Raw genomic sequence first — 15,820 nt, forward strand, 5'->3', positions numbered from 1 at the left:
ACATAGGGTTGTTATGACCCAAGTGCAGGACTCAGCACTTGGCCTTACTGAACCTCATGCAATTGGCCACAGTCCATCGACTCAGCCTGTCCAAATCCCTCTTTAGAGCCTGTCTACTCTCAACCAAATCAACACTCCCTCCCAACTTGGTGTTGTCTGCAAACTGACTGAGGGAGCACTTGATCTCCTCATCCAGATCACTGATAAAGATGTTAAACAGGACTGGCCCAAATACTGAGCCCTGGGGAACACCTCTTGTGACTGGTCACAACTGGATTTAATTCCATTGACCACCACTCTTTGGGTCACACCATCCAGCCAGTTTTTTATGCAGCAAAAAGCACACCTGTCCAAGCCATAAGTAACCAGTTTCTCCAGGAGAATGCTGTAGGAAATGGTGTCAAAAGCTTTACTAAAGTCCAGGTAGACAAGGCCCACAGCTTTTCCTTCACCCACTAAGGGGGTCACCTTGTCATAGAGGGAGATCAAGTCAGTCAAGCGGGACCTGCCTTTCATAAACCCATGCTGACTGGGTCTTAAACATTCATAGTCTAAATAAAATAAAAACAGATGAGAAATGGGAGAAGATAATAAAAGAAAACAGACAGAGCTTCAGGGGTTTCTTACACAGAAAAATCATTAAAAACAAAACATTATCACTCCTATCATGGTACAACCAGTGTTCCCATGTGTCTTTCAGAAGTGAGTTGATGCCATAGAAGGTGGGGTGCTTTTAGATCTTCTCTCTGTGTGTGCCACAGCTCATTTCGGGTGAAGTCATGTTTGAGGAGTATTTTAAACTTCTAAAGATTTAAGTGCAATAAAAGCCTATGGGTTTTACTTTTCTCAAGTTATAAACCACTAAAATTACTATATAGTACGCTAAGCATTTACAACAATTTTTAATTGTAATGCTCAACTCAAGCTATATTTGGCTAGATAACTGTGTGAAGATGTTTTCAGAAAACTTTAACTTACAAAATACAAATTCATATTATCTTAGATATTCAAGAAGTACTTGTGTTTGTGCAAAGTTATACCTTTACACTATAGTTATACTTAGTTATACTATAGTATAACTATAGTATAGTTATACTAAGTATAGTATACTATAGTGTAGTTATACTAAGTTATACTATAGTTATACTAAGTTATACTATAGTTTAGTTATACTTAGTGTAGTATACTATAGTATAGTATAGTTATACTATATTCACACTTACACAGCAATGTAAAATACACAGCAACAAAAGTTTCAGACTTTAGAAACATAAAAATCAATTTTAGAGCTAGAATATGACTAACTCATATGCTCCATACCCTAAGTTGAAATGTGCACACCATACCTAAAGCTATACACAGTGTGAAGATCTGTAACATTGCTGTCTGAGTGCCTAAACAAGGTAAGTTACAGTTTCAATGATACCATATGGAGATTCAGTGTGTTCTTTAATGCTCACTAAGGAAAGAAAACTTCTCCCGTTTGACACCACCCATTCATATTCCATGCACCAAATCTTTAATGGGGAAAAAAAGAAAGAAAAAAATAGTTTCTAAATTCTGATCAGGTCTTTCATTGATCAAATATAAGATTCCTAGTTGCTAGTAGCATCTGTTTGACACCATTAGGCCTTAGCTCCGTAAATAAGTATTTCCATAGCAACCAAGCATAGAATTAACTAAACAATGAAACCAACACCATAGCAACTTGATTCAGAAATCAACTAAAAAAAATCACCTCATTCAAAAGCAAAATTCTACAAAGCAGATGAGAACTTATTGAAAAATATAAAAAGCATTACATTACATAGCCATTTCTTTTCAAGACTGCCTTTCAAACAAGACTGATACTAGATTCATTACTTTTATTTCTACATTAGTCTTTTGTAGCAACTTACAGTCAATTAGCTTTTTAAACCCATGCAATTTAATTATACAAAAACAAACACTGCAGTACACAACCTGCAAGTCTGTCTGTATTTATTAGGATTTTCTCCCTCTCTGTGTAGAAAAGGTAGATTTTTGAATAACAGTATGTCACTAAGTAGTTAAGTTGTATTCAGCATGAGACTAAAGGTGATAGGACCAAAGAATTACTCTGTCCAAGTAGAGGTAGCATTATTTAGATAACACAGACAATGTTCTGTTGTGAAATTTTTCAGGCCAAAACAACAGCCACTTAAGTAGATTAATCAAATTAATTATTAAATTAATCAGAATCAATAAACAAGACAAAACACAGCACTTGGAAAAGCATTCAGTATGATACTTAAGGCATTTAGAGTCAATGATTTTTCTCGACCCACTAAAACCTCACACGAAAGTAAAGGGAACAGGAAAAAACTAGGATTTTTAAAAATCTTACCACCTACCACTTTCTCACTTTATACAATTTATTTATCCAAGGTTGCAAAATGGCTAACAGGTTGTGAAGTCTGCAGATAGTCACAATCTTTGAACAGAAACTGAGTGCGCTTTCATGGTTCTGAGGTTTGCATATAAGTCCTGAAGGGAACAGTCACCTCCCCTACCTCAGACTCTCTTCTTGACTTTACTGAACTTCTTCATAAAGGGCATTATCTTCACTTTTTTAAGAAGTCTAAAATCTCCCTTCAATGGAAAGAGACTTGCTTCTACTTAATTGCTTTAGTAAATACTGTTCTCTGCATTAAATAGTACCCGCTGTACGCATAAGAACAATACTAGAACATACAGGAGTCCGGCCACAATGTTTCCACCAGACTCCACAGTATTCCGATCTTCCCTGCAAACACAAATTGGCAACAGGAGCTGCACCTGCGTAAACTCCAGCAAGTCACGTTAGAGCCTTCACACGTTCAGTTACTGTTTTCAGTAACTTTGTCTTCAGCACAGATACAAAAATAGAGCAAAAATGCTCCACTGTTATGCTAAAGTTTCAAATAAGCCTTCAGCGGGCTTATTCTTAAAGTCAGTATTACTCTCTGCAAGTGGATAAAAAGCTTTTTGTTTGGTTGAGTTTTTGTTTCTTTTTTACGTGTTTGTTTCATTCGCTTGTTTTCAAAAAGACACGCCACTTCTGCTTTTGCAACCAGAAGTATCAGCCTGTCAGCTTCTCCGTTGCTGTAGAGAGTTTTTGGTTTTCTTACTGCTTGTTCTGTTTGCTCCAATCTTACTTTTAATATATATATTTTTTTAAGATGTTCAAATGTTTCTAAAAGGCTCTAATAGGTGTTTTGCCTATCGAGAGAAAATAGGGCTTTTTTTCTTCATATGTAGGTAATAAAAAAAAAAAAACCAACTGGCTAAACCCACACTTAGGTCATTTCCTGTTCCTTCGAGGTTTTGTCAGACGTGCACATCAGAGTAAAGGCCAACCAGTAATTTATGGCAACTGGAGGAGGGAGGGCAGAGGAAAGGAGCATGCCATGTGCAGATCCTTTAATTGCCCATTAGAAGCATTTTCCTTTAGAGCATGTGGTTCTAATCACCATCAAAGAAAAGAAATAGTGCTAGGTGGATTACTGCTCTGATCTGGTACAGTTGCTTCAGTGTTCTGGCATTCTATACTTCTTTTACCAAAATCTAAAATATCTTTTTAGTAACCAATTCTATTATCTATTTAGTAACTAAACATCTTTATCCAAAACTAAAATAACTTTTTTATAGTTGTGTTTATTTTACAAAAAGCAAAATCTAGAAATTGCTCCCAAAGCTTCCTTTTCACATTTACCTATTGGCATTATTTTACAATTATACCAGAATCACAGAATGTGAGGAGTTGGAAGGGACCTGGAAAGCTCATCCAGTGCACCCCCTGCCAGAGCAGGATCACCAGAGCAGTCACACAGGAACACGGCCAGGCGGGTTTTGAATGTCTGCAGAGAAGGAGACTCCAAACCTCTCTGTTCAGTGCTCTGTCACCCTTACTATTATACACAGTAAAAGCCTTTACTGCTGTGCTGACACACTGTTAATGCATTGTATTAGAAAAAGAGAGAGTAACCTTAAATTTTATCTTTTCTGCAGTAGAAGGTTGTGCACAAATCTTATGCTGAAGTGTTTTACTTTATGCTGATAAATTCCCAATGCAGTAACTAAAAACACTTCACTAGAAGTGAACTGATTTCCCCCTCTACTGACTTAATTTTTTTAATCAAGTGGGGTATTTTTACCACCTATTACACTAGATACAGGCATGAATCTCAGGTCTTTTTTTCAAAGATAAACTATTTCATATGACCACGTTTGTTTTTTTCAGCACGGAGCTGAAGAAAAGGAGATACTGAATTTTTCACAAAGATTTTTATCACAGCTTTGTCTTTAAAAATCTCATTAAAATACTTATATTTCTCCTCTCTCCTCAAGTCCTCCTCTAAAACAAGCAGCATAAAATTAAGCTGTACAACTCTTCTCAGCCACAAATTAACATGAATGTGAGAATGGTTCACATGAAATGAATTAGACCAAATGGTTGTCTAGTCCAGTATCTTGCCACTGACAACAGCAGCCACCTCAAGACAAGAATGTTCTTAAGTAAGCAGTGCTAATTCTCAGAATATTCTTTCAGACTCTGCAACACAGCTCAAGGAGCCGTACGCTGGATGGTCAATAGATTTTACACAAATCTGTATGCTTTTCTTTCAATAACTTCTCCAGTCAAGGAAGATGATGACCCAAAAAGAAACATCGCAGAAACTGAAGTTAGGGAAGTAAGCTGAAAGAAAATGGTCAAGAAGCCAAAGAAGATACGTCATAAAGGAAAGCAAATATTGCTGCAGTGCTGCAGCTGGAAGTTATACACAGATTGAACTAAGTTCTGAGTTGTTCAGCCTAAAAATTTAAAAGCAATAATTTAAAACAATATGAGTTTATAATTATGAGTCTGAATCCAAGAGCAATTGTGTTAGCAAAAGTTAAATCAGGATTAACAAAAATATCTTAATCGACAAGTTTCTGGTTGAGGTGCCAGGAAATACAAGATGAGACCTCTTGGGGGGGGGTAAAATGTTGAAACTCTGAAGAATATAATAGAGATTGCTGTCAGAAGCATAGGAGGAAAAGGGAATGCAAGTTCCCTGCATTCTACAGAAAGTGCCAATTTACTTTTCTCTAATGTGTCCACAGTAAATAGTGCTTTAGCTGGAAGCTTTGGAAGCACCTGCGAAAAAACTCAAATGGCAGCAGATTTGAAAGAAAAAAAAGTAGACTGTTTTTTTCATTTAGTAATGTTGTGATGTCGTTCTAAGTGAAACAGAAAGAACAGTGATGCCTTCCCACTTGTTGTAACACGAGATGATGACTAGATTAAAAAACACTATTTGGGAAGATCCACTTCGACGCCCAAATGGCGAGTCTTGCATAGATAGCTGTTTATGTTATGATTTTCTTGCATGTGCAAAGTGAACACAGGAATCACCACGAGCAGTATGGGAAGAGCCATATGCACCAATCTACCTTGACTTGGGATAAACTCATCCATCTAGAGACTATCTAGTCAGACACCAATGGTATTTTTTACCATTTACTAATCTTGTTGTGAAAAAGTTCTCTATGAAAAGACTGAGGGATGAACAAGCTCAGATTTCAGTTAAAACAGGGCAAAAGAATCCCTACCACCCTAAAACTCCAGAAGTCAACATGAAGTGCTATACTTTTTATAATGTTTAGTAGCACATCCTCCTGAAATTGATCCACTTTACATAGAGAAAAGGTGAATTTCACTCACTGATAACATGGTAACTAAAGGTACGCTTCCAGGAAAGAAAAATCATCTTTGTTCCACAATCAACATCTCCAAAATTACAGGTTCTGTTCTTCATTGGCCTTCTCATAATTTATGTTCCATCCTGCTGTTTGAAGGACCAAAGGGCTCTCCCACATGTGAAGACATAACTGCTACATGCGAAGATAATGAAAAATCGTATCCAAAAGCCTGTTTTCACTCCAGTGCTTTGACTTGGTCTCTAAGCCACTTTGCTAACTTGCTCATAAAGCACAAGTTACAGTGACATACTTCGTTCTTATTGCAAGGGTTTCTGAATACAGGCACAGGAAATTCTAGCTCAAAAGAGAACTGTGAAAAATAGTGAAGTTGATTTGTTGCTTATTCTAAGTAACCTACTGACTTTTGATTCAATAATAGGTTTTCCTAAGATTGTGATGAGTAAAATTGATACCCTGCCAAAAAACCCCAAACCTTGTGATACATCAGGATGAGTTGATCTTAAAAACACCCAGACTTCACACAATGATTGTTTTACTTTCGTTTTGGTAGCATGACTCAGACAGAGAAACTAATAAACTAATATGAAAGGAGGAGGTCAAGAAGGGTCAAGTGTCTTCCAGTCATTTTAAAATAATATGAACAGCCTGCCAGCCTTTTCATATACAAGCAGAAATATATTGGGATGTTCTTTCAAACTGTAAGACATTTTTAGCAAAAATCATCACAATAGTGAAAATTACAGAAATGCCTACACAGTACAAGACTGGCAGTTAGAACATCACTTGCCACTTGGGACAAGTACTATTTACAATAAAGTTGCAGTGTAGCACGCCCAATAAATCCATCAAATACTATAACTGCATGCAAAGTAGCATTTCCTTGGGGAACACCACTTTTTTGTTGTGTTTGTTTGTTTGTTTGTTTTTAATTTATCAGCCTTTTTCTAACAGCCTTTAATAAGTTTGCCATGAAGTCTCTTTCAGACTATGCTTTCAAATAGCTATTAATGAGATGAACCTAATAAAAAGGAGTCTACACTAATCTATGACTACTTTTATGTTCTTATCAACAAACTCAACTCTTGGCTACCATCTCCCAGAGTTTACATATGTTTCGACTTCTTTATTTAAAGTAGAAAAGGGCAAGATACCTAGAATTTAAAACTAAGACTAACCATATATTAAAACGATGGGATACCAAGATTCCCAGCAATATCTAGAAATTACTAGAAAAATACTGTCCCAGCCAGGCAAGCGGAAAAGCTTTTCCAACACCTGTCAGACTACTCTGACTATTCCATTTTAAAAATCCCCTCACAATCTTTATGAAATAGGCAAATAGTTATAGAGGTGGGTGACGGTTTTGGGGGGAAGGGGGTTTGTTGGTTTTGTGTTGGATTGGGGGTTTTTTGCCTCAACTGAAAGCTACACCTTATGCTTTAAAAACAGAGTTTTCCATTAGAGAGATTACAGATTTCCCTCTAAAATTAACGCATAGAACAAATATCTTCTACGGCATTTCATTACAATCTTTACACTGAAATGTAGCAATTAGAATTTTTTCTCTGAATATTTTTAATGTACCAGTTAACTCATGATATTCAAAACATGTATATAAATCAAATACCATTGTAAAGCATATACAACCTAAACTAGGATATAGACTGGCCAAAATAAATAATCAAATATTTAATCATGCTTGATCCAACACATGAAAGATAAGATTTTATTATAGTAACCTTCAAAAGAGTAAAATCTGTACACTAAGGTGTAACCAATCACAAACTGTGTCTTGTACCATAGGACTAGAAACCAGCAGCTACAACAGCAGCTTTTAGAGGGATCCAGAAGAATGAGGGGAAACCGTCAGAGAAGTGGATTAAAACTGGGGGGGGGGGGTAGGAACTAAACCAAAAAACTCAATAAATCAATTGATACACACATTGTTTAAACAAAACATTGACAAAAGTCAGAAGGACTTTTATACATGGATACCATGCCAAAGAAATCTACTGGACTCTTGGAAATGGACTGCACACACCAATAACTGTGAGCCAGTCAGACAGTGTACTTGGATTGAAAATTAAAAACCAACAAACAAAACATCCCAAAACTTTGACACCTTCTCCCATTAATGCTCCTGAAGAAATCACATTTACACGGAAAGAAAGGGATGGCTCTCCTCTGGATTAGCAATCTGTTAAAACATAGAAAATAAAAAAGAGTAGAAAGATCACACACACAAAAAAATGCCATTAGAGACTTCCTAAAAGATTCAAGCTGAGATCTGTCTTAATCAACCCACTCTAAATTAATTGCAAATGCTGAGGTATCAATACACACTGATGACACAAAATTCCTGAGGATAGAGTTGATTGTGGAAAAAGCAACAGAAGATCTTAATATAGTGAGTAAATAAGTGGTAAGACTGCTGAAATTCAGTACTAATGAGTAAATGAGATCAAAAACCAATTGTAACTATTTATATAGAAAGCTGGTCTCATACTACCTCAATAGCAACCAGGAAAGAGGTCTTGAAGTCATTTGTATCAGCCCAATTCTGAAAGATGTTAAATGAAATACTAGAAAATGAACATCAAACAATACAGAAAAGCCACTGTCACTGCATAAATTCATGCTACACCTGCAGTCTGAGTGCTGCACGCAGATACAGAAGTAAGAAGAAATAAAAAAGGGTAGGCTAATAAGAGAAATCAAAGATATGGTACAGCTTCTACTGTGAGAGTTACACAGACTGGGATCCCTCAAGTGCGAAAAACACCGAGGGTTACAACAAGTCTATAGTTACTGATGTTATGGAGAAGACAAACACTGAATGATCAGTAAGTACTGTTCACAAGCACATGAATGAGAGCCATGTACTTGAAAAACAAATGACGAAAGTTACAGAATTTTTGATTTTTCGTTTCATGCATCTCAACTTTATTGTTCTTTACACTTTCAAAATGCTAATATCAGTCTGGTAACTAAAAATAACTGGGAAGGTTTAACAGTGATAAGCAAGGAGAAGAGCAGCACTTCCAGCAGCATAGATCCCCAAGTAATAGAATCCAACATCAAATACTAAAATAAACACACAACTAAACCAAGCTGCAGATAGCAAGCCAATAAAGCTGAGAACATGCTTACAACTATACTTCACTAAACAAACACATCAATGAATCTCTAATCAGCACATCCAATCATAGAATCATAGAATAGTTTGGGTTAGAAGGGACCTTTAAAGGTCATCTAGTCCACCTACCCTGCAATAAGCATGGACATCTTCAACTAGAGCACGTAGCTCGGAGCCCTGTCCAACTTGACCTTGAATGTTACCACGGACGGGACATCGACCACCTCTCTGGGCAACCTGTGCCAGCGTTTCACCACTCATTATGGAACATTTCTTCCTTATATCTAGTTTAAATCTAGTTCTATCACAACAAGCTCTGCTAAAAGCTCAGCCAAACTGATCTCTTCCCTTCCTTTCCTCATGTCTTACATCTAGGCATCGAGAGCTCTTGTGCTCTATGGAAAGCATCCTTCAAGATCTCCCACTTCTTCTGCTCCCTTGATCCTGAGGGCAGTTTCCCAGGAGGTACTATTTCTTAATAACTTGAACAGCTGGAATTTTGCATTCCTGTAATTCAAGGTCCTGACTTTGCTCTTTGTCTGACCCATATCCCTCAGGACTATGAACTCCACCAGTCCACGATCACTGAAGCCCAGGCTGCCTCCAGTCTTGATGTCATTGACTAGCTCACTTGCGCTGGTGACCAACAAGTCCAGTATCACATCCTCTCTGGTGGGGCTGTCTATTACTTCACTTAAGAGGTTATCCTCAATGCATTCCAGGAGTCCCCTGGATTGCCTACAGCTTGTCATCAGATGTCCGGCTGGTTGAAGTTCCCCAGCAGGACAAGAACCTGTAAGCACGATGCTTCCTGTAGCTGCAGTAAGGCTTCATCAATAGGCTCCCCTTGACTGGGCAGCCTGTAGTAGACATCAACCATAAGGTTCCCTCTGTTGCCTTGGTCTCTAATTCTAACCTCTAAGCTTTCAACCTGCTCAGGGCTATTCTTCAGAGACAGCTCTTTGCACTCTATCCATTTCTTGGATATCTTAATTTTCTTCATGTAGATGGCAGCGGATCCACCCCTCCTTCCTCATCTGGCCCTTCTGAACAGCCTGTAGGCATCAATAGCCACACTCCAGTCATAGACTTCATCCCACCAATCAGAGCCTGCTTTTTGAAGATCAGAGTAAATTGCAAGTCTACTCTGAAGACAACAGGCACTGTCACAACTGTAACTACACCTGCTTTAAAAGGCAAAAGGTACATGTCTTTAAACTGAACATTGTGTCACCAAATAGCTTAAAAGAACCCAAATTCAAAAAAGATGCGTAAGAATTCTTGAGAAGATTGGCATTTTCCTTAAAACTAGCTAGTGACCTTCAGAAGCTGTATTTGAAATTTTGAAGTAAAGGTGTTCATTACTAATTACAATCCCAAGTGAAAACAACTTCAGTCCTTTCTCTATTCTTTATACTACAGTAATTTTACCGTTACTGCTTGAGGAGAATCTAGATGAGCATCAGCTTGGGAGAGGGGAAAAGAGAAGTAAGGACTAATATTCTGGTGAGATTCTAAATTACCATTCCCTAACTTGCTATTTTCTTCCAAAAGGATTTTTTAATATTTTACATGCATCTTCCAGACTGTTCAGATTGTCATAAAAAGATCTATGATCTGCTCTATCTAAATAATTGCTTATTTTTAACTTTCCTGGTGATGGCTGATGATCACATGAGCACATTCCACTGCACTGGATCAAATAACCTGAAAGAACAGTTTGTAAACATAAGTTTATCTAAGCCTCTTAAATAAAGATGGTCATATGATAGGGAAAGTGTAGAACAGCAAATCTTCAAATGAAGGGTATCTATCTGTGATAGTTTTCTTCATGTCTATCACTACTGTATTTTCTTTGCCCAACTGCAAATAGCATAATGTAAGGTTAAACTGTTCTAATTCTCCTATTCAAGTGGGAATGTTTTGACCTAAGGATAACCAAAATAATCAACCTTAGTCCCCTTAAAAGTAATGGTAACTAGATGCAGAATATTTCTCTCTTCACTCCAACTATACGATAACAAATAATCTGTATTTAAGACAGAAATAAACACATTTATATAGGAAGAGTTTTATTTCTGCTCTTTAAGTTCTCTAGTGGAATTGGAAACAAAATCACCGACGTGTAAGGTTATGTGTCATGGACGGTATTGAAAAAAGATACTTTACAGATGAAATGTTTCAAACAAAAGAATAAAATTAAAATCAATCAGACGAACTCAGAAATGCAAGAATAGATTGACAGAACCTCGTCTGAAATATATGGAAAGAGGAAATTTTTTCTTCTACTTCTTTCTTTTTTGTCTTTTTTTCTTTTTCTTTTTTCTTTTTTTTTTTTTCTTTTTTAATCGTCTCTTTTAAATCTGCCTGTTCATACCGTTTAACTTTTTTGTATTTGTTTCTGCCAAGGACAGTCAGCTGGCCTATAAGGGCAATTAGATTTAGCAAGACACAGGCTAATTGCCATACCTATTACCAGAGACTCTGACCCAGAGATCAGTCCAGAGGAAGAAGATGGCAGAAAAACAAAAACAAAAACCAAACCAAGAAGAAACTTCCCTCAAACTTTTACTTTAAAAAACTCCAAACAATAAACAAACCCACCTCAGCTTTTAACTGCCAGCAGCCTCTGCTGTTACCTTTTTTCCTGCTTTCACAATATTACACGAAAAGCCAAACCAAACCAAATCAAACCACACAATAGTTTGCCTTTATTTCGACCCCCTCTCTCCTTCAGAGCATTATGATCTGTAACTTTCCAGGTCTACCTGTGCAGTGGTACTTTCTTGGTCAGTGAAGACTTATGCAGGTATCAGTCAGAAATTACTTTAATCCTCATTAAAGATCTATCAGTAACTCCAGGCTAATACAAACAGGGAGGATACTCTGACTTTGGAGCTCTCTGATGACAGTTGCCTGTGTTTCCTGAGCTTCAATTATGCCACTGATTGAAAGACTGAAAGTATCTTTTAACACTGAAGAAGTAAGAGTAGCCAAGTTAAGATTTAACAGCAGCTGATAAAGAAAGGCTATGGCAAAGGTGTAAAAGAATACACACAAAGTTATGAAATATTAGGCCAAATGGGACTCTTTTTATTTTTATTATTACTTATATACAAGATAACATATTGTAGTAATTTCTGCACCTCTCTTATAACTACCAACCAGTTTACTCTCGAGCCTATTTTTAATGAGAGTGCCTAAGTCTTCTCACAGAAGCTAATTTCAGTTGAGTCTATGTTTGAATGAATGTTTTAGATATTTGCTCTAAATTATGCCATACGCAACCTAACTAGACTGCTCTGAATTCACCTGATCTCCACAGACTATGTGGGAGCACAGAAAATCCATCCACTCAAAATTAATGTTATTTTTAAAAGTAATTCTGATTCGAACAGACACCTGTCATAACCACAAAAGCTAAACTATTTACATGTTTTCACAACTACAAAGCAATTTATAAATAACAGCATGGTAAAAGGCTCTGGTTCTGTGGCCAGTTTGCGAGCAGATCTGCTTCCCAGTACTTCACAGTAAGGCAAGAAGGCAACAAAACACAGATTGAACAGTAGTCCACATATTGCAAAGGCAGCTTGAATCAATATTGTACATCAAAAACTCTGCCACTGCCCAGCTTAAGAGGTTTGTATCCCCAGGGAGGAAGGAAAAACTATTTTCTCTGAGACGAATTTTGTTAAGAGACCAATTCTTTTTCAGAGCCTATTTTTCCCTCCTTTATAGCATTTCCTATCTGGGCCTGAGTTACATTTAGAAGCCTTCCCAACTTGCCACTAGAGCATGAAAACACTGGAGGAAATTATTTGTTTCTCCTAATAATCCTTTATTTGCTGTAGTATGAATCCAAATCAAATATCACAGTTCTCAAGTGCATGCCTTATTGCAAAGGCGTACACAGAGACATGAATTGCAGAAGCAGCCTCTGGAGTAAAGATGGTTCTGAAAACCCACTGGAGGATTGCAGGCATGGTCAACACTAAAGAAGAACCTTTGAGGCACAAACTAGGAAAAAACAAAAGTAATTGGTTTGAACAAAACACAGCAGTATAGGAACAAAAGAATAAACAGACACCAGAAGTAGTAAATTGCTCTGGCTATGTAGTTTTCAGAAACGACAAGTCTAGGATGAACTTTTTGGTTTATGGCAGGGTGGAGACAGAAAGGCAAGGTTTGTGTGTGTGCACATCCATGGATCCTGTTCACGCAACACCTACAGAATGAACATATGTGTGGAGAAGTACAATAACAGAGTTCTTAACTCCAAGGAAATTGAACAAGTCTGATACTACTCGTCAGTTTTCTAGCAGTCTAGCTGTTAAACTTCTGCATGGCAGCTGTAAGCATGAATTGCGGAAGAAAAATGTTACACATAAATACGTCTGAAACAGCTGAAGTTTTCCTATTGTATGCTATCCCATTTCCTCTCTAACTATTGCTCTTAAATACTCTCTACACTCATTTTATAAAGGGTATTAAGGCTCTTTCCTCTTTCTGACACGAATTCTCCTTTTCAGAACCTTCTTTCATGTAGAAAATATTACCAATGGTTCTTAATAGAAACTAAGGTTTTCATGCTGACTACATCGTAGTGTCTGCACTGCCCTAAAATTCTTCTGAAAAACACAAGTGACTGTAAAATGTGCTATTTAGACACTTACAAAGAAGTTTAGCAGGGTACGCAAAGAACACTTTGAAACATGATCTCATGAGGTTCTCTCTCACAGAACCGTTTGAAAAAAAGTAGCAATGCCCTAATTTATGGGTGCTTCCCTTACAAGCCATCTGCCTCAAGCAAAACAGCTGCCAGTGATGCAGGCTGGGAAAGTAGCCAATCTGGCTCACATGCAACTATATACCCAAGAGAGCAATTAATAAGTCACAAAACAGTACCCAATTATGCTAGCATATTCAAATCTTGGGGCTCAGAAGAGGGCTGAGAGAGCATGAGATAGCCTGAAGGAACTCCCAGCATTGCACTACAGCATATGGATTGCTGCAGCACCACCTGATCTTTCCTTCTTATCAGCTGATACACAAAATAAAGTGGGAAAATGAAATTTCACCAAAAAGCTAACAAGCTTTTTTAAAAATATGAAACCAAATTACAATATTTAAACTGCAGAAAGATATTTTAAATACTTAAGGCTCAAGACTCACGCAATGCGACCTTTCATTCAAAAAGCACAGGGCACTTATTCAAGAAAAGAGTCTCAATAATTATTTACACGAGTGACATTATTTCACCCTACTTACATGAGGGAATTATTTCTAGATTATTTCTATAGCCATCTTTCAACTAATAACACCAGAGTTTCATGCATTTTGTTCTTAGAAAAATAATAATTTAAGAATGTAATAAAGAAATCCTCTCCAGCCATGAACTGAAAAGCAGTCAGGGATATTTTTTGGCAGAAAGCAACCAAGATTCAAGCTGAGCACATCTGAGTGAGTTTTGACAGTTGTATCATATCCAATTAATATTTTCCATGCTTGTCTGTTCACTGCAAGTTTTCACTAGTTGTCAAAATACATGAAAATTAAGGTCTTTACATGTTTCAGTCTCTGGTGGGCCTTCTCTTCACCATGAAAAAGTTAGACTATGTTAGAGCTAAAAACAGCCCACACTTCATATTTTGACAGACTAAGTGGAAGAACTATTAGGAGACTATCTCCAAGAGAACACACACTAATCCACGTGCATAATAGGAAAATCAAAATAGAAGCATTATTCAACAGGTAAATGTGCCCTATTTGGTGGTAGTTTTCTGGTTTGTTTCCTAACACAGCAGGAAGAGCTGTTTGCCAAAATCTTATTACAGTAGCACTGTTCGGCAACTGTCACTACAGTCACACTTCTAAAATGAATAACACAACTTTACCTCTGTTACAAGCCCCATCCCAACATTACTTCCCTCAATAAAAGTTACACTTGGGCTTCAAAACTAGAAAAAACTGAGGAAACGCCTAAATATGTCATCCCTCTACCTTCTTACATTTTCCCTCTCCCCAAAATTGATAAAATTATTCATAAAGCTACATAATTTGTTTGCACTTGTAGCAAAATTTGAAAAGAAAATAAATCACTGTAACTACATTTAATATAGTAGTATATTAGAATTCATAAGATCAAAATTAGTTTGGTAAATTTTAATTCCAACAACGTAAACAACTTCAAAGAGGTAGAGAACAGTCATACACCTACTCAAACAGGATAGCTGGTTTAAAAAGACATGCTTAGAATAGACAAGGAGCAGCCGGAGCCAGACAGAACCATAACAAATGACACCTCTTTAGAAACCTCAGGATAATAAGGCAGAAGGGAAACTCCTGCTTGATTACCTGGTACCTGCACTGTAGTTAAAGATTTACAGAAAGGAACTCTACTCCTCATAATTTTAGCAAGCCTTTTGGAAAGGGCTCACTATTAAAGCGTGGAAGTTAAAACCCAAAAAATTAACACAAATGGCCCGAAATTAATTTAATTAAATATTTTATGGTAAAAAAAAAAAACAACCAAAAAGGAAACAGTAAACAAAACAAAAACTTACATTGAAAATTAAATTGCCATGCACTTAAAACGTTTGAGAGGTCTTTCTCCCTCAAGTCATCTCTAGCAGTAGCAGAGCTTACACAGAAGCTTACAATTAAATCCTTAATACCTACAATCCCAAAACTTATCAGAACTGGATCATCAGTAAAATAAATGCTCCTCTATCAGTTTTTCTTAAATGATGCAACAGGTTCAAAAGCTAGCAGGCAAGAGGGGACAAAAGTACAGGCAAACAGAGATAGCACAAACTCTGCTGCACCTTTCTGCCTGTAAGCTTCATTTCCTTTGGAAACTGAGCTAAAATACATATTATACCACCAATACTACTTCCTGATTAAACACCCTTCTTCCTCTACAAGAATTATTCTTTCTGCTCTACTAATTTCTAAAAAATTAAATACAGCAGTTTA

At 36.9% G+C, this 15,820-nt stretch overlaps 1 protein-coding gene across 1 annotated transcript in view; it reads right to left on the reverse strand.

Moving 5' to 3' along the window:
- The window catches only part of PDE3B (phosphodiesterase 3B, cGMP-inhibited), a 37,400-nt gene extending 28,297 nt beyond the window's left edge, over positions 1-9,103 (reverse strand). The window contains exon 1 of the mRNA XM_010186965.1: positions 8,972-9,103. Coding sequence (XP_010185267.1) covers positions 8,972-9,103 — 132 coding nt within the window. The remainder of the gene's footprint in view (positions 1-8,971) is intronic.
- Positions 9,104-15,820: the final 6,717 nt, after the last annotated feature.

Source organism: Mesitornis unicolor, unplaced genomic scaffold (assembly GCF_000695765.1).
Source record: "Mesitornis unicolor isolate BGI_N332 unplaced genomic scaffold, ASM69576v1 scaffold22326, whole genome shotgun sequence".
NCBI lineage: Eukaryota > Metazoa > Chordata > Aves > Mesitornithiformes > Mesitornithidae > Mesitornis > Mesitornis unicolor.